The sequence below is a fragment of the Phodopus roborovskii genome, unplaced genomic scaffold (genome assembly GCF_943737965.1).
Source record: "Phodopus roborovskii unplaced genomic scaffold, PHOROB, whole genome shotgun sequence".
NCBI classification, from domain to species: Eukaryota; Metazoa; Chordata; class Mammalia; order Rodentia; family Cricetidae; genus Phodopus; species Phodopus roborovskii.
Genome location: NW_026125535.1, coordinates 125,293 through 147,613, shown reverse-complemented (window position 1 = coordinate 147,613; position 22,321 = coordinate 125,293). Strand labels below are relative to the sequence as shown.

General features: G+C 36.3%; 1 protein-coding gene across 1 annotated transcript in view; it reads left to right on the top strand.

Annotated features, from left to right (window-relative positions):
• Positions 1-22,321, top strand: part of LOC127216135 (dystrophin) — a gene marked incomplete at its 5' end in the record, with an annotated part of 426,838 nt that overhangs the window by 352,263 nt on the left and 52,254 nt on the right. The window contains 4 exons of the mRNA XM_051176680.1: positions 14,085-14,251; positions 16,334-16,445; positions 18,439-18,575; positions 19,252-19,290. Coding sequence (XP_051032637.1) covers positions 14,085-14,251; positions 16,334-16,445; positions 18,439-18,575; positions 19,252-19,290 — 455 coding nt within the window. The remainder of the gene's footprint in view (positions 1-14,084; positions 14,252-16,333; positions 16,446-18,438; positions 18,576-19,251; positions 19,291-22,321) is intronic.

The window sequence follows — 22,321 nt, the reverse complement described above, 5'->3', positions numbered from 1 at the left end:
TACATATGTTTTCCATAAATCATGTGCCATCAAGTCAAGGAAACAAGAGAGCATGATTCTGACACTTAATACTTTTATAATTTTCCATGTTTATTACTGGATACATAAGTGATAATGTTTCTTGTCATTTATATAATTTAAATCAGTCTAGTAATTCATCCAACAATATCCACATTGAAATAAATCTCTTTTGTCCTAGAGTGTTCCTCATATACAGCTATTTATTTTCAAGATCCAATCAAGACATTTCCCTTATACTTGAATACACACATACACACACACATCTGTCTAGTCCAGCAATGGCTATCTCTCAAGGAAAGGTCACAAATCCAGTTGTTGTTCAGTCCAGGAGGCTGGATATAGGTTTTCATGCCAGTGAAGTAATACTTCAGCACCAGGATAGATGAATTTGACAGCTAGAGTTAAGGCAAACAGGCCAAAGACTAAAGCTTCCTTCTTCCATGTCATTTTATGTGGACTGCTACAGAAGGTATATCCCAGATTTAGGGTGGATCTTCTTGACTTCAAATGATCCAGATTTAGGGTGGTTCTTCTCACCTCAATTGATCCAATTAAGAAAATCCTTCTCAGCTGCATGGGTTCTAATTGGTTCCAGATATAGTCAAGTTGATAACCAAACTTAGCCATCACAGTCCCTCAGCATTTTATATTATTTGTGTTTTCCCAGTTTTCTTTGATAAGATTGGTGTTTTTGAATTGGTATAGACCAGTTTGCTTTTAAAAAATGATTACTTCTTGTTAATTGTATGGGTTTTTTGCATGCTTATATTTCTGTGACCACATGTATGCAGTACCCCTGGAGGCCAGAAGAAGGCAGCAAATGTTCCAAAACTCGTGTTGCCATGGTTGTGAGCCACTTTGTGGGTACTGGGAAACAAACTTGGGTCCTCTGGATGAGCATTCAGTGTACTGAGCTACTTCTTCAGCTGCCAGACCAGGTTTCTTACAAAATATTCATGTTCTGGGGTTCTCTTCATCATGACTAGACTTCAAGGTTTTCTGTTTGCTCTAAGACTGTAGAGATGCTGCTGCTGTGTCCTCCCACTGGACCACATCACACATTAGGAGGAAGAAATTTGAACTCTGTTCTTATGGGTAAAACTAATCATATTGGTATTGGCACATGCTTCCATTGTCAAAGTACACCCTTTCCCATTGTAATTAGAGAGTAATTATTGTGATAATGTGAGACTCTGTGGCTATCCTTAACAACCTTTGGTTGTTCTTCCTTCAATCTTAGTAGTCTAGTAGTGGTGGCATAATATGATTTTCTAATTCTAACATTCTGTGAGTGCATTACTTAGTTTTCTTATATAAAGAAGGGGCTTCCATCTCTCCACCCCCATATTTTCTTGGGCATTAACGTGAATATACAAATGATGTTATTTTTGCTACAGCATCATTTAAAATGACAATGCAGAGAGTCAATCCTTTCCCCTCATTGGGATATAAATATTTCCATGGTAACAGACTCTTTCTACAGAAAGAGTAAGTTTATGAAGACAAACCACATAACTGAAATGGTGTGTTAATGAGGACTGAGAAGGTCATAGGTATTTCTGTTCCACCTTCTCCACACCCATTTTCTACTTCAGTATATGTTGAGCCACACCTATCAGTCTAGGCAGCTCATATATGCCATAGAATCTAATGGTGTGAAGAACAAGTATTGATAAAAACAAAAATAAGTGGGAACGAGATAAAAGATACGTAAGTATGCATTCATCACAGTGTTTTGGGGAACTTGCTTTCATGGCAAATTAATATCAATATGCTTTTCTCAGCAGAGAATTTTACATAAAATTAATGGATTTTTTTACATTTCCTTTAAAAGGGCTTTCTTACCTAATCACAGCTTAGAACTCTAAAATTAAGGCATCAAAGTATTTGAAAGAATTTCAGAGATCAACTTTCATGTTCCCATAGAAAATTATTTTGTCCTCCCTTTTAAAATAAATTTTTATTTAAGCTAGAAACAATCTTATTTTACATGAATCATCAAAGTCTGTCACATCATTTGGGGAGGAATCTAGGCCCTCTTCCCTGTGTATCAAGGCTGACAGATCTTCCCTCTGTGGGTAATAGGCTCCCATTTGTACACTAGGGATAAACACTGGTTCCATTACCAGAGGCACCATGATTGCCCAGGCCTCCTAACTGTTCAGTGGGCATTGTTTGGTCCAATGCTGGTTCCCCAGCTGTCAAACTGGTTGTCCTCCATTTTTCATACTAGTTTTAGCATCCATGTTTTAGTATTAAAATGATAGATAATTTTGAGCTAGTTCTTTAATCACTTTGGGCCTTTTCTTATCTGTAACTTAAAGTTAAAACAGATTATCATAAGGTTACCTATCCCCAAGTTTTTCTTTTTATTATATGCTGTTTTAATGGCAGAAGTAAAATAGATTACTGTACTGATCTCAAAGCTTGGTCATTATCAGCAAAATCTTACTTGATCTTCTGGGTAATAACTCTTGCAAGGAAGCTGTAGGGCAAAGGAAACAGTGTTGTCCATAGAGTGTGGCATTTTACATGAAAATAGACTGTTCTCTGAACAGAAGTAGGACACATTAAGAGTAAAACATGAAAAAAGCATTGTGTAAGACCTGAAATAAATGATCCCTGTGTCTCTACACTAGTTTCCTCAGCAACTCAAAGGCAAAACACAAGTATCGGTGTCTAGGAGGATGAAACTGACAATTTCTTTGTGGTTTATTTGTTACATGCAGGTTTTGCATAGTTTTATAGAGGTTTATTTTATCACTCATTTGATTTTCATAAAAAATGGGATAGTTTGGAGGAAGAGTCATTAATATTCTTTACAACGTGTGCCCGTTCTGCCTTTTATGTTCAGTGCTAGTGTAGACTTCTCTCTTATGTAAAATATTCCACTGATGCCCTTGGTAGATTTAGAGGTTGCTCAGGGAACAGTCAGGAACTGCTTGTCCTATCCTGTCTGACCCTGACCAACCACTCTGTCATTTGAAATTCTTGTCTACAGACTGTTCAATTAGATTTCATAAAGCTTTCTCAATAGTAGGGCTTTGAAAAATCTGGATCACAAAAGTTGAACTGTTGGCTGTTCATGTCATTGCCTGTTCACAGTGGCAGCGATGCTGAAATGATTATTGAGATTTATGAATAGAACATCTTCCTAGTGAAAAGAGAAAATGGGGTAGTCAGGAAGAACATACTTTAAAATTATGTAGTTTGTCCCCAGTGTTTTCTCCAAATGCTTCTTTTTTTATAAAAATATTCTATCTACATATGTGCATTCAGTATTTGTATATTTAGTGGTTGTCGTTCTTCACACCTTTGTTCATGTATGCACATAACTGTATCAGCTAGTCTGTCTTATCTGACATAGGATAATTATTTTCCATGATTAATTTAATAATTTCTGCTGCTTTTCCTACCCCAAATATATCACATAGAATTTCTGTTTAAAAAGCAACTTGAAGTCAGGGCCTATAGTTTTAGCAGACATCTTTACAACTCATGTTCTGAAGCATTGTATTTGTCAGTCTTTTTCATTCTCTCTGTGCACAGTATGAGGCAATATAGCATTTCTCTCTGAGACAAGCGCTGAACAGACCCATCATAGGGTACTATGCCAACCAGATGCCAACCAGCTAGGTACTCTGTAGGGCTCCCAGGAAAGTCTGCCGTTCTGTTATTACTGATGAACCATATTGGTTTATTAGTTATGACAAGTTAATCATGGCTATCAATCTTGGTGCTTACGATACTTTAAATCAACATAATTTTAATTCTTTGTCGTGGGAGGCTGGCCTGTATTTCCTGTAATATTTCAGGATCTTGGCTTGCATCTACTGGATGCTGGTTGAGCTTCTTCCCACTCTCTTGTAGCAACCAAAACATCTGTAAAACTTTTCACATGTCATCTGAGCCATTATCAACCTTGGTTGAGAACCTCTGACCTTAGAACCTGGCTTGCTCACCTGTGAAGATTTCTTTTTCTAAAGCTCTCAGTATGGATTTTGTATATTCTTACATTTTAAGACAAATCATTCTAAAGGTCTCTCCAAAGTCTACAGATCACTTTTTGTGTGGAATACCATCACAGATCGTCTGGCAGAGAGACATTTGTTGTGCTTTGGGATAACTAGGCCACTATTGTTGGTTTCATTATAAATTCACTCTACTCTTATAAGTCTTCCTTTTTAAAATGTGATCACTTTGAAAATTAATTCCTACCAACAATTAAGGCCTTGAAGCACAGTTCCTGCCTTTGAATAATTTTCAATTAAGGAAAGAAACTAATGAATGGATAGACAAATCTTGATTCCACTTTTGTAGCTTTTTGTTATTGTGAGAGTAACTAGGTACAAACTTATATAATGTTTCCTTCTCAATATGGATTATTTTGATTTGTTAGTATTGCCATGGTTTACATAAACCTCAGAGGAGAAATGCTGGTTGTCTTCCCTTAAAAATAAGATATGTATGTTTTGATAGCTGAAATTTGTGGCTTGCTGAGAAATCTTCCAGTTGCATTTGTTCTTTAACAATGAAATGATGTTATTTTCTCTTATATTTTTGGTTATGAGCCTAGTCTTTAATGGCTGAGCCATCTATCCAGCCCAGTGCTGTTATCTCTAGAGAAAAGTGAGGTGTCAGTTTGATCTCCTGGCAACAAGTTGGTTCTTCGATAACTTAACAAGTAATTATCTCCAACTTGCCATTTAATACTCTTATATTTCTTATATTGGCAATGAAATAGTTTGTTTAGAAACTTTATATATCAGGATTTTTTCTAACCACTTTTCCAGTTACTTGTGTAAAAAGTGACATGAGTATAAACTCACCCTCCAATATGCTGTGATAGAATAACAGCAATGACAATGATTGTTTCTCCTAATTTTCATGATTATTTTTTTTCCTTTTTCTTTCTTTCTTTTGTTGGAAGATAGGGTCTCATTTGTCTAGATTGGCCTCCTGGAACTCAGCATATAGCCAAGGATGACCTTGGCTTCTGATTGATCATCCTACCTCCATCTCATAAAAGCTGGGATTGCAGATGTGTACCACTTTACCCAATTTTATATGCTGCCAGGGGCAGAACTTAGGCTTACTGCATACTACATAATCCCTTGACCAACCAAGTTATATTCATAACCTCCCAACCCCCACCCCCACCATTCTGCCCTGGATAGTTAAGACATAAGGAAAATTAAGATACTTCCAAACTCTGCTCTGTCTATCACAGTAGAAGTAACTGGGATACCATTTTACGCATATGCAGTGGATACAGAGAAAAGGATGTATTGCCAAAATCAAAAGTAAAAATACCATCCATCAAAGAAAACCCAGGGCATAAATTGTCTTTTGCATAGTTGACTTCAAGGCAGCATTTAAGGTTTTATGTATGTAAGGAATGTATGTAAGGAATCCATAAGAATTATTGCAATCCCTTGAATGCCAACATGGTTTTTATTTAGAATACATCATTAATTTAGTATCCACTCATGAATCTCTCTGTCTCTGTATCTCTCTCTCTCTCTTTGTGTGTGTGTGTGTGTGTGTGTGTGTGTGTGTAATGATCAAAATGCAATTGCAGTTGGGTTTTAACTTTAGTTCTGTTAAATCTTTATAGAAGCTAGCCTGGTTTTTAATTCCTTCTTCTTTGTTGCCAGACAAAAGCAGAGACAATACACCATGGGGATACGAGTAGTTTTGTTATAAAAATGAAAAATGGAAACAATGAGAATATGAACCCCCATATCTTGTCTTCAGTGCTGTCAGTTGGCATTGGTGAGCAGGTTTAAAAGCCAAAATGATGGCTTGTATATCTTGAGAGCTGGAAAGAAAGTTGAGAATTTCCAAACCTTAAACACTAAAGAATGTATAGTATTTTGAAAGAGCACAGTCTACTGCTTCCCTTGGTAATTCGCACTAATGCTTTAACAACTTTCAGCACCAGGAAATCCTTCCGTGTGAGTTACAGCCTAAATTCTTCATGCTGCTTAAGTCTGTTTCTTCTTGTTCAGTCCCCGGTGGAGGGATAGAACAGCTGGTCACAAGCCCCTATGCAAGAGCCGTCCACATAATTGAAAACTGTTATTATATCGCCCTTTCAGCAACCCTTTCTTGCTTGTTCTTTTCCTTTCTCCTTCTGTTTTCATGGCTAAATAATCCCATTTGCCTTAAGCAGTTTTTAGGTCTTTCAAACCCCTTAATATTTGTTGTACTTTTATATAAAGTGTCTTCTAAGTTGTGGGTTAGTTTTAGCCAATAGAATTAAACTTTTTTTTGTTTTTAATTTAATATTTTTATTAGCTCATAGAGAGTTTTATACCATGTATTTTGATCATATTTACCCCTTCCCCTAATTCACAGATCTATCCAGTTCCCAACTTACTGTCCCTTTATTGTAGCTCTGACTGACCTTGAATTAATTGTGCAGAACAGATTGGCTTCTGCCTCCCAATTGCTGGAATTAAAGACACGCATTGCCACATTCAGTCTCTTAAAGAAAAATAACCCACCAGGACCATTTTGTATTGCCTTTACAAATGCATGCTCCATTGGAGCATGGTTCACCTATTAGAAGTCAAACCCTTAAAGAAAACTGAGTGGCCACCAAATGTATGTTAATGGAAAATATTATTTCCATGCAATGTATTCTGATCATAGTTTCCTTCCTTCGTCTTCTGATCTCCCCAACCGACCCAACTCTACCTTTTCTTTCTATCTCTTTAGAAAACAAACAGGGAATAAAAAATTAAACAAACAAACAAACAAAAAAAACCAGGATGATACAAAACAAAAAGCACAAGAGAAACACAAATGAGAGAGAAGATAAAACCCATAAAGACACAGAATTAGAAACCATATTATGCAAGCAAAAGAACAGTAAGATAAAGAATGCCAAAAGGAAATATGAGACAAAAAATATATTAACCATGCACTGCTAGGCATTGTACCTACCCTTAAGTGTGGTTTACATACCCAGTGAGACTTCATTGGAGAAACTGACTTTTCCCTTGCAAACAGTTGACAATTGAAGATAGCTTTTGGTTAGGGATGGAAGCTTGTGTCTACTCACCCTCTCAGAGCTAAGACCCTATGCAGGCCCTGTGCATGACATCACAGTCTCTCTGAGTTCATATGTGTGCCGGTCATATTGTTTTTAGAAGGCACTGTTTCTTTGATGCCCTCCATCCTCATTGGCCCTTGCAGTCAATCCACTTTCTACAAAGTTACCTGAGACCTGAGGAGAGAAATTTTATGGCAATATCTCATTTTGTTCCAAGGTCTCTCACATTGCCCAGTTGTGGGTATCTGTGTTTGTTCTTATCTAACACAGGATGAAGCTTCTCCAATAATGGCTGAACTAGATACTAATCTATGAGTATGGCAGAGTGTTGTTAAGAGTCATATTATTGCTACATTCCTTTAGCAGAATAGTAGTATATGGTTTTTCCCCAGGTCCATGGCCTATCTAGTCTCAGGTTGTTGGTCACTCAAGAAGTTTCAGGCATGCGTTTCATTTCATGACCTGGGCCTTAAATCCAATCAGATAGTGGCTTGTTACTCCCAAAGCTTTGTGCTACTATTATATTCATACATCTTGACTTCAGGTTGCCATTGTACACCTAAGGCTTTATGTTTAGTTTTCTCCTCTGGTAGTATGCAAAGTACCTTCCAACCCCACAAACATTAGTCAGTAGGGACGAAGACTATAGTAGACACCAACTTGACTTGTGGAGGTGTTGTCTTCAGGAATAGGGCTTTACCATCAGTTTGTGAAAAGCAACCAATAGCCTTTGCAAAAGTGTAAGTTGTTTGGGGGTATCCGTGGGATCCCTTGACCAGCAATACTGTTAGATGTAACCCATTCCTGAAACTGGGTGTTTCATTTGATGGTAAAAGGTGTGGAGTTTGGGGCTTTACCTCTTCCATTATTTGGTGACTCCATTTAGATTCCATTCATATATGTATATATATTTTAAGAAGCTTCTACAGTAGCAGGTTTCAATATGACCACTCAAATAGCTCTTGGTGTCAGTTGACACTTTCCATATTCCCTCCATTCCACCACTCTTTTCTCTCCCTATTTAATCATCCCACTCCAGCCTCACCCCTGTCTCTCCATAACTGTCTATTCTAGTTTCCTTTCTTGGAAGACCCTCCGGTGTTCCCTACTCCCTTACTCTATGGTTACAGATTGTAGCATGCCTATTGAAGTTGTAATAGCTAACATCCATACATAAAAGATTATGTACAATACTTGCCTTTTTAGGTGTGGGTTATCTCATTCTTAATGGTTTTTTTCTGGCCACATTCATTTACCTGTGAATTTCATAATTTTGTATTTCTTTATAACCGAATAGTATCCCTTTATGTCACCATTCCAGTTTCATTTCCATTCATGTCGCCATTCCAGTTTCATTTCCATTCATCTGGATGGACATCTAGACTGTTTCCATTTTCTGGCTTTTGTGAGTAGAACAGCAATAATATAGATGCACAAGTAACTCTGTAGCAGGGTGTAGAGTCTTTTGAGTATATGCCCAAGATATTGAGGTAGATCTATTATCAGTTTCCTGATTGTGCACCATACTGATTTCCATAGTAGAAGCCACCAACTGTCAATAACTGATTGGTTGGGGTGGGAACTAGAAGCCCCTTCTCTTCTGTTTTTCTGTGAAGGGATTAAACCATGTGAGAGTGATAAGATCATTTCCTCTCAATGAACCTTCAATACTATTAGTCCCTGTTCCCCACTATTAATTACACATTACAGGCATGGTATTTCCTTCTCTAATGCATTTATTTCTGTTTTCTCCTTACATATGTGGGCTGATGCATGTGCTCTTTTACATGTGTAGGCCACAAAAGGATGTTGGATATCCTAGTCCATTATTATCTGCCGTATTCCCCTGAGCCAGGGTTTCTCACTTAAACCAGAGATAAGCTAGTGACCCTCAAATGCCAGTAATTTTCTTGTATCCACTTACTCATAGCACAGCTTTACAGGCACATGTGGCTGAGGATTTGAACTTTAATTTTTATGCATATGTATCAAGCTCTCCCATCCACTGAGCCATAGCCCCAGCCCTTATTTATTTATTTGTTTGTTTATTTATTTATTACTTTTTTGTAGTCCTAGAGATGGAATCCAGGGTTTTTTTTATCCATGCTAAGTATGTATTCTACCACTGAGCCCCTAGTCCCTCCTGCATTTTCCTTATGGCTATTCTTGTTTCTGACTCATACTTCTTTCCTTGTTCTTTTTGCAGGGGGCAATGAAAACATATTTTACATCATTATTTATACTTTGCATAAGTATGAATTCTTACCATGTTGTGTGTCTCTTAATGCATATTAGTCTAGCCTTTTAACATAAGTCAGATTATATATATATATATATATATATGTGTGTGTGTGTGTGTGTGTGTGTGTGTGTGTGTGTATGTGTGTGTGTGTGTTCTTATTAAGCATCAGTAAATTCATACCATAAATAGTGATGAATTAGTAATGCTTTTCAATTTACCAATTTTCTGTAATGGTTTGTCTCCTGGCTAGAAAGGGTTATTTTGCTAAAGTTTGTTTCTAGACCAGTGGAGCAAGAGATTGTTATAGGACATATTGTAGCTGAGTACTTGGCAGTTCTTTCGACAAAGTCTCACATTATGTCTTTGTATGATGGAGGAATGTGTGCAGCAGAGACTAGGTGATATTATTGGGAAGAGTTCAACAAACATAGAGGACAGAATCACAGGTTATTTTAAACTGGTAGGCTTTCTCAGTATGTCTTAATGTTTGCCCTTGGTCTAGTCAAGACTTTTAACGGTAATCTTCATTTCTTCCTACTTCCCTCCCTCTCTCCACCTCCCTCCCTCCTTCACTCCCTTGCACCTTCTGTCTCTCTCTCTCTCTACACACAGACAGACAGACAGACAGACAGACAGACAGACAGACAGATATGGCCTGTCTACATAGCCCTGGTTGTCCTGAAAATCACTATGTAGACTAGGCTAGCCTTGAACTCACAGAGATCCAACTACCTCTGACTCCCAAATGCTGGGATTAAAGGCATGAACCACCATGCTTGGCTTTACCAGTAACTTTTCAATGTGAAGAGAGAGCACATATTTTTAAATATGAAAATCCCTAACGTGGGGGTAGCTAATTTATTTTTGTCAGGATTCTTAAACCAATGAAATGTTTACAATGGACTCAAACCAACAGGAAAATTCTTGACAGATGTGAAAGGAAAGATATGCCAATAAGAGAAGTATAGAGCTAAAGAACTGTGGATATCAGAAGAGAACAGCATTCTCGACAATGTATTGTGTTACTCACAGAACTTGTGAGCTATAAGTGAATAAAGTTCTTGGGGTCACTGAATTATAACTGGGGAAAATTTGAAGTCAAACAAAGTTAACTGATGACCTTCATTTTTAACATGTGAAAGTATTAAGTATTTTAAAGTGTTAAGTGTTTTTAAGAGGTGGGTGTATGGTAAAATTACATTTATTAATCCTTAATTATTTTAACCTAGTAGAAATTATTTGGGACATTGCTTTTTGAAGGATACTGACAAACTAAGACATGCCACATGAAGAAATAAAAGGAACATAGATGATCAGGAAGGGCCAAATGCAGAAATTCTGATAAACATTGAGAAGACTGTGTAAAGTTAGCATGTAAAAAAACCCTGGGTTAAATCTAAGCTTCCAGTCAACTGAATAATACCAGGAATGGTAACCTCAGCAATCATGTTTCTTGCTATATGCCAAATACTAACATAGTTAGCTTTCATTTTGGTAACTCATGTAATCTTAAAACAGCCCTGTGAAGCAGGTAATGTTAAATTTTTCATTTCATAACAGAGGAAAATGAAGGAATAAAGCTAACGATTTTTTTTCCCAAGACTGCATGGACAGTGAGTAGCAAAGCTGAGGCCTAAATTTGAGGGCTGTGAATATAGAGTTATCTTGTACTTTGCATGCTTGCTGTGATTTCAGTTCAGCATGATGCAACATTTTTGATCTTGGTCCAAGATCACTCTTTCAGAATGTTTGCTTTCTCACCTGGGTGGTACTTAGACAGTGACTGTACGAACACACTGGCACTGGTTTAGGAGAGCTTAGACTCTGAAGAACAGCACCGTAGTGCCAGTGCAAAAGAATGATTGACTTACATGATCTTTTTTGTTTTCACATTCAGTGATTTCTTTAAAAAATAATTCTATAGTTTGTCTGTGATGACTCTTACATAGAGAAAAGGGATTGGCAGGTATTTTTGATCAATGGTTTGAAATGTTAACCATTTTGGAGCAAAGATATTCAAGGTTAAACAGTTCGTTATCTGGGTGTTAAATTTGCCATTAGGAGTAAGGACTAGAGTACTGCTGGAGTGCTCATTGTTACAAGGTAAACCAAATCTCAGTCCAAATCTAACTGCCTTTCTGTGATGTGGCTAGACCTTTTATTATCAAGGTATGTGCCTAAAAGGGCAGAATGGAAGGATACTCACTTATTAGTTGTATTCTATAAAGATCCCATGTCATATATTCAGTTTAAATGCTCTTAAACTAAGACCCTCCCTTATTTGGCAAACCAAATGAAAAGTCATCTGTGGAGAAGGTGCTTTTATTCAGTGGTTCAAATAATGCCCAGAAAGTATCATGGAATTTTACATAGGAAAAAAAAAAACTTTTAGGTAGCTCAGCACATAAGAAATCAAAGTAGGTGAAAATTAGGCATATTATTATTTTTTAATGTATAACAAAACATTATAAGATAAAAAACAAATCTGTCACATTGAAGTTGAACAGGTTGGAAAAGAGCCAAAGAGAAGGCACAACAATCAGAGATCCAATCATTCACACACACACACACACACACACACACACACACTCAGGAGACCCATGAAAACACTATCTGGAAGTCATATGCAGAGGACCTGGTGCACACCAGTGCTGGTCCTGAGCATGATATTTGTGCTATTAGAATAGTAAATGCCAACAGTGAAAATATCTTCTGGGAATTGCGTATAAGCTTTGTAACTGATTGACCTTAAAACTGACCAAATAGAATATCTAGATAAGAACTAGAATATGCAGTGTTAAGTTTCTAGTTCAGTAGTAGTAACCTAACATTTTAAAGATATTTGCAGTACTGCAAAGAAAATTCTCAATAGTTACAATTTAAAAAATTTACATTTTAAAACTTTTGGAGCTGGCTTGGTGGTGTTGATGCATAACTTTAATCCCAGCACTTGGGAGGCAGAGTCAGAGGCAGGCAGATCTCTTCCAGTTTGAGAACAGCCTGGTCTATAGGGTGAGTTCCAGGACCGCCAGAGCTACACAGAGAGAAACCCTGTCTAAAAAAAAAAAAAAAGAAAAGAAAAGAAAAAAAAAAAAGAAAAGAAAAGAAAGAAAGAAAAAGAAAGAAAAGAAACAAGAAAGAGAAGAAATAAAGAGAAAAAAAAAGGAAGAAAGGAAGGAAAAAAATAAACTTTAGGGGCTGATGGTGACTCAGCAGTTCAGAACACTTCTTGCCCAGTGACTGGGTTCATTTCCTAGCACCCACATGGTGGCTAACATCTGTTTGTAAATATATACACACCTATATCTCCAGACATGCAGACATACACAAGAGATAGATAAGTATATTTTTAAAAGATGAAAACTTTATAGCAAACTTGATGCAGCCAAAGAAATAAATGGGTATTTACCCAGATAATAGGGTGGAAAGAAATGATTAGACGTGGATAATTAGGAATAAAGGATTATGGCAGAGGAGATGCAAGAGAAGACCCAATGAGTACAACGGAGAATGTGGAAATCTAACACTTAGGTAAAATAATGTAACTGTAAAGGAAATAGAAAAGGAAGGCAGAAAAAATTAGCTGTTGAAATAATGACTGAGATTTTCGAGCAGAATGAAGCTGCTAAGCCACACCTTCAGGAACCCACTGAACCCTAAGCAATATAAATAATGTCATGGAAACAATGCAAGACTGGAGAAGGACAATGAATTTGATAGGAATGGAAATCTTAAGTAGTAGGAACACAAAAACTGAGACAAAAGTGGAATAACATTTCATTATGCTAAAACAAAATGAGGACAAACATTCCCCAAAGCCTTTCTTATAAAATTTTATATCCACTAAATACTGCTATCAGTAATAAGAGTATCGCCTAAAAAGGAGATATTTTGAGACAGTGCCTGGGATATACTTCAGACAGACTTATTTCAGTTGGATGACTGATATTAAGGAAGCAATAAAGAGAGAAAAGCCTGTGTGTGTGTGTGTGTGTGTATGTGTGTGTGTGTGTGTGTGTGTGTGTGTGTGTGTGTGTGTAATGATATAGAAAATTATAATCATGTAAGGTTAAAGCACACTGTATGATTAAAATGTATGACTGCAGTAACATCAATCAACCAATGTTTTGAATGCTCTGAAATAATTGTACTGTGTGAAATGAATCATATATATGAAATTGAGACTTTGAGAGAGGGACATAGAGAAACAATGGGGCACCATGACAGAGTCCAGAGGCCAGGATGGCCGTGGACAGGAATAAGCTTTGCCATCAGTTAGTGATACAGACTTGGAAAAGCTACTTCTCTGCTGTCATGATCTGTATCTGTTTCTTTAGAACTAGATGAAAATTTAAAGTCCATCACTGGAAGTCATTGAAAAGGAATTCCCGCAGAAGGAAAAAAATAATAGTTTTTGAGGTGTTTACCCCTTTCTTATAAATTTTAATCAATAAACGCTTTTCACTTCCAGCTAACTTTTACAAATCTGTTCTAAAAATTAGAGGTAAATCTGGTCTCATTCAGCTGTGTATTTTTTGTATTACCTTTAAACCAATTTCTTGGTTTTGTTAGACAAAGTAGTTGGCACTGGTAGATATTAAGGGGACAGTAGTGGGGGGGGGGCTATGAGCAAAGAACCTTGCTGAGAAACTGTGATTCTTTCTTTTTGATTTATTACCTAAACAAATTAATACCTTCTTATTATCTCACCATCTCTTGTTGAATTGTTGCCCTACTTCCCTCTCCCTTCTCTTTTCCCAGGCCAATAATAAACCTGAGATTGAAGCAGCTCTCTTCCTTGACTGGATGCGCCTGGAACCCCAGTCTATGGTGTGGCTGCCTGTTTTGCACAGAGTGGCTGCTGCAGAAACTGCCAAGCACCAGGCTAAGTGTAACATCTGCAAGGAGTGTCCAATCATTGGATTCAGGTATTAGGTTACAACAAAATAACCTCATTGTCCCTCACGTTTTCATGACTCGGTCTTTTGTCTCCTGTACCAGTTGCAGTTAGTTTGCTCCTTTCCAAAGCGGGCGAGAAAGCAATGGTGCTAAAACATCGATCACTGCTGTCATTCCGCTGATCACAGGGTTATTTTGGTTAACCTGACTCATTAGGCAGATGTCTCTTTCCACCTTCACTCTTCAGATCTTCACAAGCACATTTTTTGGTTGGACAAGGCTGAGTACCTGTCTCCACAGAGGTATTTGTTTGTCAAGGGCATCCAGATGAACTGTACCTCCTCCTTCCTGAAACTGAAACATTTTTGCTCTTGTTTTCTTTTTTTTCATGGCCTTTTCTGTTTATATAAATTCTCCAAGAATCAGTTCTAAAACAGTAAGTTGATTCTATTCTGGGAAGATGCATCCTGGTAGCTTAGTTTCTTTCTCACTTGGCAGCACTTCTTTTTACCCACTAAGTAACAAGAATTGTTGCAGGCATCTTCAAAATTTCTTCTTTTTTCTTTAAATCTGATTCTCTTCTTTCCATAGTATCTCATTGAAATTCTAAGGAAATAAAATGTATGCAAGCAAATGATATTCACAAAGCAGTTAAAAACAGAAAACATTCCTTATAAATGTAAAGGTGAGAGAGTTAGGAAACAGTACCCTATTATTTTGGTATTCTTAAAATGGCATGGAAAACAATTGACTCATTTGGAGAAGTAGGATATTTTTAAATAAACGAACCTAATAATAATCCCAAGTTCTAATTCTGAAATGATGATTCATTTAAACATCTGGATCAATATGAGCAAAAATAAACAACAGGATTATACACTAGCTTATGCCCCTTCCGAAATCATCTAGCAGCCAAAGTAAATACTCATTTCTAGTTGTGCTTAAATGTGCTTTAGGACTTTATTTCTTATTTTTTTTAATTTTAGTTATTTTTTTTTCCATTGATATTTTTCCTTGTGTAGTTCCTGCAGCTTTAAGAAAAGCTTTAGAGGTTTCTAAAGCCTAGTAAAAAAGTTTCTTACAAAATATACATTTTTTTCCTTACTGGTTTTGGGCAGATGAGAATGATATTATAGGGGCTGACAGGCTTGGGGGAGAGCGGCAGGTGACTGCATTCCATTCCTTATCTTCCTGAGCCAGCTTCCTGAGCCAGTGGAATTTGTATACAACAGAGGAAAATTTTAGAAAATAAAAAAGTCCCATGCTTTGGAGGACCTAAGAGAGGGCTTTTTTTTTTTTTTTTTTTTTTTTTTCTTTTTAACCTTCAATTCTTTTGTCACTATCAAATTAGATTATTTTAAGAATCAGCACTTCTCTCTTTTCCTTATCTTCTCTGAAATGATGGTTGAGATCTAAAAAAGAAAAAAAATGTTAGCTTTTCTTCCCACATTCCCATATGTGACATCAAGAATATGTTTATCTGAATTGGCTGAGACTCTTATCTGAGAAGGCAAAAATCAGGACTAAAACAAGCATATATTATTTCAAGGCCGAAGTGCCAACCAGTACTTAGAAATTAGTAAATCTTTCATTTAGTCCATTGTGCCATTGGCTTTTTTTGGTGTCATTTTTGGGTAATATGGTGAGGAATTTCTAGAGAGAAGAAACTGCCCAATTGACATGAAGATGAATAATTCCAGTCAGTTACAGAGTATATAATTTAAGGATGGGTTATTTTGATTGGAGTTCCTATTTCGATTTTTTATGAGTAACTTTATTTTTGTAATTTTGTGATAACAATTATTTCAGAAAACTCTTGTCCCTGTGATGAATAGGTAGCATCAGTGTGTCAATCGCTCACTTCAAGTAAGAGTTGAGTTTTTAATTCTTCTTTCCATATGTTTAGTGGATAATCTTTCTGCCAAAATGTTTTGTTATTGTAGGAAAGGCACCAGAGAAGTCTGGTGGTAAATTTAATTGCATACTATGCAGGACCAATGAATGCTACTTTTGGCTTTTACAGCTGACAGTGTGGTAGAGGGTTTCCTAGAGTGTTCTTTGGGAATATGATCTGAAGATGTACATTAGTGTTTGTTTCTGCTCTTTATCAGGTACAGAAGTCTAAAGCACTTTAATTATGACATCTGCCAAAGCTGCTTTTTTTCTGGTCGAGTTGCAAAGGGCCATAAAATGCACTACCCCATGGTAGAATATTGTACTCCGGTAAGTTAATGTCCTCTTGAGAAGAGTACTTACCTTCACTGAGATGAATTCTAGATTTGTATATAGCAAGTCACGTTTCATTCTGGGTTTTGCTTTTTGTTTTAGTTGTTGTTGTTTTGTTTTGTTTGTAAGTTCCACCACCTTATGCGTGTAGCAGGCAGGTCCTAATACACATGAGAGGTGATTGATACTCAATAAATATCTTTGAATGAATGCCTACATGTTTCTCCTTCTAGCATCACTGTAGGGAGGACATGTCACATTTCTTTTGTACAACCTTAGCAATTACATAGGGAAGACTCATGGCCATGGGACATGTTGAATATGGGGAAATAGTGTGTGTATTCCTCAAAATGAATACCACACCACATTCTATCCTTGTTGTTCACCTTTAGTTTTGTGACATATTGACAAATGACACCTGAAAATGTGTTTTATATATATGATAATACTTAATAACTCATTTACATGGCAAACACCTCTTAAATGGCATTATGTTCAGCAAGTATTGCTATTTTAATTTTATTATTATTATTATTTGGGGGTATTGGGTTTTCTGTTGTTGTTGGTGGTGGTGGTCTTTTTGTTTTGTTTTGTTTTGTTTTTTGTTTTTCGAGTCAGGGTCTCTTTGTGTGTAGCCCTGGCTGTCCTGGAATTCACTACATACACCAGGCTGGCCTTAAACTGACAGATCCACCTGTCTCTGCCTCCAAGTACTGGGATTAAACATATGCACCACCACTGCCCTGCAGGTATTGTTATTTTTATCCTCCTTTGACCAATGAGGACTCTGTCTTCCTGAGGCTAAAATGACTACCCAAGGTTCTATAAGTAGGAAGTGGAGAAACTTCTAACATGTATGAGGAAAATATTCAATAACTATTATGCTTGGAGAAAAACCCTAGTGAAATGGCAAGGCCATAGTCTCACTGCTCATACTGAGGCACAGAAAGTGTATGTGATCGTACCTGAGAGCTTATCAGAGATATTACTGCTCAGGCCCCAGCCTGGGTTTTATAAATCAAAATCTGTATTTTAGCAAGATTTACAGGAACTCTGCTCTTCTTTAGGGCATGGATTTCATCTGTCACCAGGTGATCTTCCTATCTTTAACTGTTTTCCTCACTGTTATTCCTCTATTTTTGATGTTGTTGTTTGTTTTTGTTTTTTGAGACAGGGTCCCACTGTGGCTTTGAAGGCTGTCCTGGAATGAGCTCTTGTAGACTAGGATGGTCTCAAACTCACAGAGATCCATCTGCCTCTGCCTCCCAAGTGCTAGGATTAAAGGCATGTGCCACCACCACCTGGCACTATTACTCCTCTTACAAAGATAATCAGTGTTGAGAGTGCACCATGCTATGAATTGTCTGATTTCAATTGTGGACTCTGATATTAATGTCAACTAGTTTAAAACCATTGAAAAGTATAGGAAAACTTGAAGTTAGCCTTAAGTCTTCTATAAACTCATTCATCAATTACCTAGGCAGCCTGAATACTTTATTGTCCTTCTTAATATTAACTTATTTGTATTTGTTTATATGTGTTTGTAATGTGTGTGAAGTCCAGAGGTTAAAGATGTTGTCTTTCTCTCCCCTATTTTATAAGACACAAGTCACAGATTGATGGCATTGGCTGGTACATGAGCTCTGGAGATCTACCTTTTTCTGCCTTCTTCAGTGCTAGGGTTACAGATGAGTACCACCATGCCTGGCTTTTATGTGGCTGCTGGGATTCAAACTCATGCTTATGTGGCAAGCCCTTTGCCAACTCCACTAACTCCTCAACCTTTATTGCCCCTCTTTTACCACTGATACATGTTTTATGGATATAAGTAAATCACCCAAGTTAGTATAGTTTCACTCCAGGGTTTTGGCTCGTACTTCCCATATTTGCCCTGGTTCTGAACCAAGTGCCATGAAGATGAAGATCAGGTGGCCATTTGTTCTTAAATGGTACTCCCCTAAAGTTGCTCTCATCATGATTTCCCTTTCAGACTACATCTGGAGAAGATGTCCGTGACTTCGCCAAGGTACTAAAAAACAAATTTCGAACCAAAAGGTATTTTGCGAAGCATCCCCGAATGGGCTACCTGCCAGTGCAGACTGTGTTAGAGGGGGACAACATGGAAACGTGAGTAGTGGTGGAAACAAAGAAGACTCATTTGATATATATTTGAACTCCTCCCAACCAAATACACTCCTTCACTCCTAGATGCAAACAGTCCCTTAAAGTTTCTCTCTCTTTCCATTTATTTTAGCTGAAAAAAATTACAAACAAGCTGATATTCAATTACATTTTGTCTTTTCAAAAGTCAAACTTGATATTTTAGGAAGAAAAAAATACTTTAATGCAAATGGCATTATAACATTTTTAAGAGATATGGGACTGCTTACAGATGAGTGATGACAATATTTCATTTTGAGTTTCTTCCTTCACAAATCAGTGGACATGTGTCTTTTTGTATCTAATTGTGTGGTCATGTCTAGTCACTCTTTCCACTTGAGAGAAACATCCAGTCACAGGAATTGCTTTCAACAGTAAGTAGAAATGAGTCTACTGGTCATTTGGATCATGTCTTTGCCTCATGTAAACTTTCTCCTTATATTTCCCTGTACTTTGATGACAGTCACACAGCTGTTTGTTTTGCTTTCCATTCACTTTTATTCAGTTTTATTTTGCTGTTGCTTTCCATGATGCATACATAATTTGGTTAGATTTTATTTGTTTCTTTTGAACTTTCAATAATTTCTGTTGTGGCTGAGTTTGCTTGTGTCTCTTTTCACCACCTCATTTTTTTGTTTTGCAGTCCCGTTACTCTGATCAACTTCTGGCCAGTAGATTCTGTGTGAGTACTTTTGCTAAGGATGCTGCTAACACAAACATTCACTTGCTTGATTTCTCTGTATATTTATTTGTTTATTTATTCATTTATTTTTCTCTGTTTTTGTTTAAAGACATTTTAATTTCCTATTTTTTCTTCTCACTAAGGCTGTGAGAGTGCCATAGCTTACAGAGACTCTGGGTAGGTAGGGCTACAGGGCTCTCTGCTAAATAAAGTTGTAGCCAGCAGAAATTCTGGCCTAAGTGCTAATAAAAATGAAAAGAATCCTGCACATTTTAGCTGCCTTCCTGGAAGACATATTTGTATTTCAGATATTTCTTCAAAATAGGCAAGAAAGAGCCTCCTGTTTGGATAATAGCATTTGGAAGTCGTGTTTCTTGAGAAATAATACATGGGACCCTTCAGAAGGGTGATGGTTTGTTCCTTAGAAGCAGTTACCGCTGGACAAGTAACAATCAGCACAGGCAATTTTAGCGGAAGACACTGAGTTTGGTTGATTAATTTCAGTGAAGTGTGTGAATGTTTTCAAAAATGAAGTTATGCCATGCTGTTTGAGAAATTTTTACAAATGTAGGATTCAGACTTTTGAAATAAATGCATTTTTATCTCCTCTCTAAAATACTCAGCTCATAAACAGTTATGCCTTTAAGCAAGGAGGGAGTATACTATAGTCTGTTACTCCTAATGGTGTTATGAATGCTACTAATATTATATAACACTACACAAATGATTTATTTCAGTTTATATTGTTAGAGAACTATTTTGGAGCTATGTATTGTAGTGGGCCCAACTAGTCCTGGCTGTGTAAGAGTTTGGGGCAGGAGAATTGCTTGAGTGAGCTCAGGGGTTTGAGACCAAATTAATCACCACAGTGAGACCTCTTTCAATAATAAAATCTATGAAATCTTTTACAGACCTTTGATGTATACATAAGCAAAAAGTATGCCTAAATAAAATCTATGTAGTGATTTCATAGTAGTTTTGATATTTTACAGTATGGTTTATCAAATTAAAGTTTGGTAGCTCTATCCTGTAACAAGGGGAAGTAAGTAATTTCAAAGTATGGCTTATGTAATAATTTAATTAATTTGAATTTTATAATATCTCACTGTATAATTTAATTGAATCTAAATGTTTTTTCAAAAGATATAGAGACAAATATAAGCTATTAATTGAGATATATTTTAGGTTTTTATTAGTAGACTTACTTCTTTTTCTTGTTTAATCCTACATTATTGTGCCAATTAATTTTGAGATACTATACTTGCAAATAGTTCATTGTCCCTTTTCTTTATTACTAAGGACAATGTATGAATTCAGTTATGATTTTGTGTGGTGGTAATTATTTTCCCCAACCTGGATATTCTGTCTGTATATGTTAGAAGCCTTCTAAACTAAGAAATTGTGGAACTTGATCTACTGAAGTCCTGGGATAGCCAAGTAGACAGATTTATTCTATTAGAGGAAGTTTAACCAGGGGAGTAACAGGAAACAGTTCCTTGAACAGAATGGAGAAGATACAATATTAAGTTAATGAGAAATTATCCCAGTCAGATTAAAATAACTTCCTTCAAATAGAGGGTGTTTGTCTTTCTTAAACCCTGAACACTTTCAAAATCAATGGCATTAAATATTAAAATAAATTTTAGTAACAACTAAAACATACTCATAGGTTGCCTTTTTATGAAAAATTGGCTAGATTATTAAAAAAGAGTGGAAGAAAACAAACCCAGCATGCTAGTCTGTATTTGCTTTAATACTGTAATTTTATTAGTTTTTACTCATACCTTTCTAATAAGACAGAAAAACTACTATAAAGCTGTCCTATTCAAGCAGAATAATTAGGTACTAACATGTTTTCTTTTGTAAACACTGAATTGATAGTAACATCTTATGATAATAGTGGTATTTCATCTATTTAATGTGGAGCACAGACTTGGAAAGCTTCCAGGGATACAGAGCTTTTGTTTTTTCTTAGACAAAACCTTTGTTTCCTTGTATCTGTCATAGTATTTTAAATTGAATCCAGCCCAGGCCTTTCATTTTGTTTATCCACATGCGAGTCTGGCTAGCAATGTTCTTAGAGCTCCTCTATTTTGAAATCTACATCAATGAGAATCTACTCATGGAAATTTTACATGCAAGCATACGATGGCATTTGCCAAATGGATTGTTAGGGATAATCAGAAATTATCCTAGTTTGTATATTGCTCTGTATTTACAAAGCAGGAAGCAGGAGCCATATTATTATCTTGCTATGAATGTGTTTTTGGAGGCTTTACACTCTACTCTGACCAGCACATTCTTTTGGCTTGATTTCTGGTTTAGCAAGTGCCTCTTATACTTTTTCAGATTACTAACTACTATAAGTTTGTGTATGTATGCATGCTGCACTAGGTGCTATGTACATTAATAGAAAAAAATGTGACATTATCCTTGAGGCTAAGAATTAAAACTCCATGTAAGACTTTTGTGTAAGATTGCATTAGTATGTTTGGATTTACATGCCCACTTCTCCTGGTGTAGTTTTGCTCCAAGATCTTGTGTTTGCTTTCTTTTTACTGTATACTACCACTGTAACAACTATTATAATGGAAAACAGTACTAACATATTTCCATAGATGGTAGGCTTTAGCTTATAATATATACATATATAATTGAAGGACTGCTTTATTTCAAAAGTAATACTTACGAGCCAAACAATTCAAGTATTAAATTGTCTTTATTTGCAGTGAAGATTTCAAAACAAAGCTTTCCAGTTTTCTAGTAATAAACTATTCCAAAGTTCTATAAAAATAGCTGATTATCTCTCCAAAAATATAATGAAATTTCACACGGGAAAGTTTGGATCTGACTATTAAGTTGAACATTGTCTCTTTTGTTTTCACATGAAAATGTAAACGTATTTTAAACTTGACCTAGACAATATTGGTCTCATATTTTCACATTTGACCTCCAGAATATAAGAACTTTATCTCTCAGGAAAGGTTTCCAGTGCCCTGGTCGTTTGTTTAATTGTATTGTAGTTATCTTA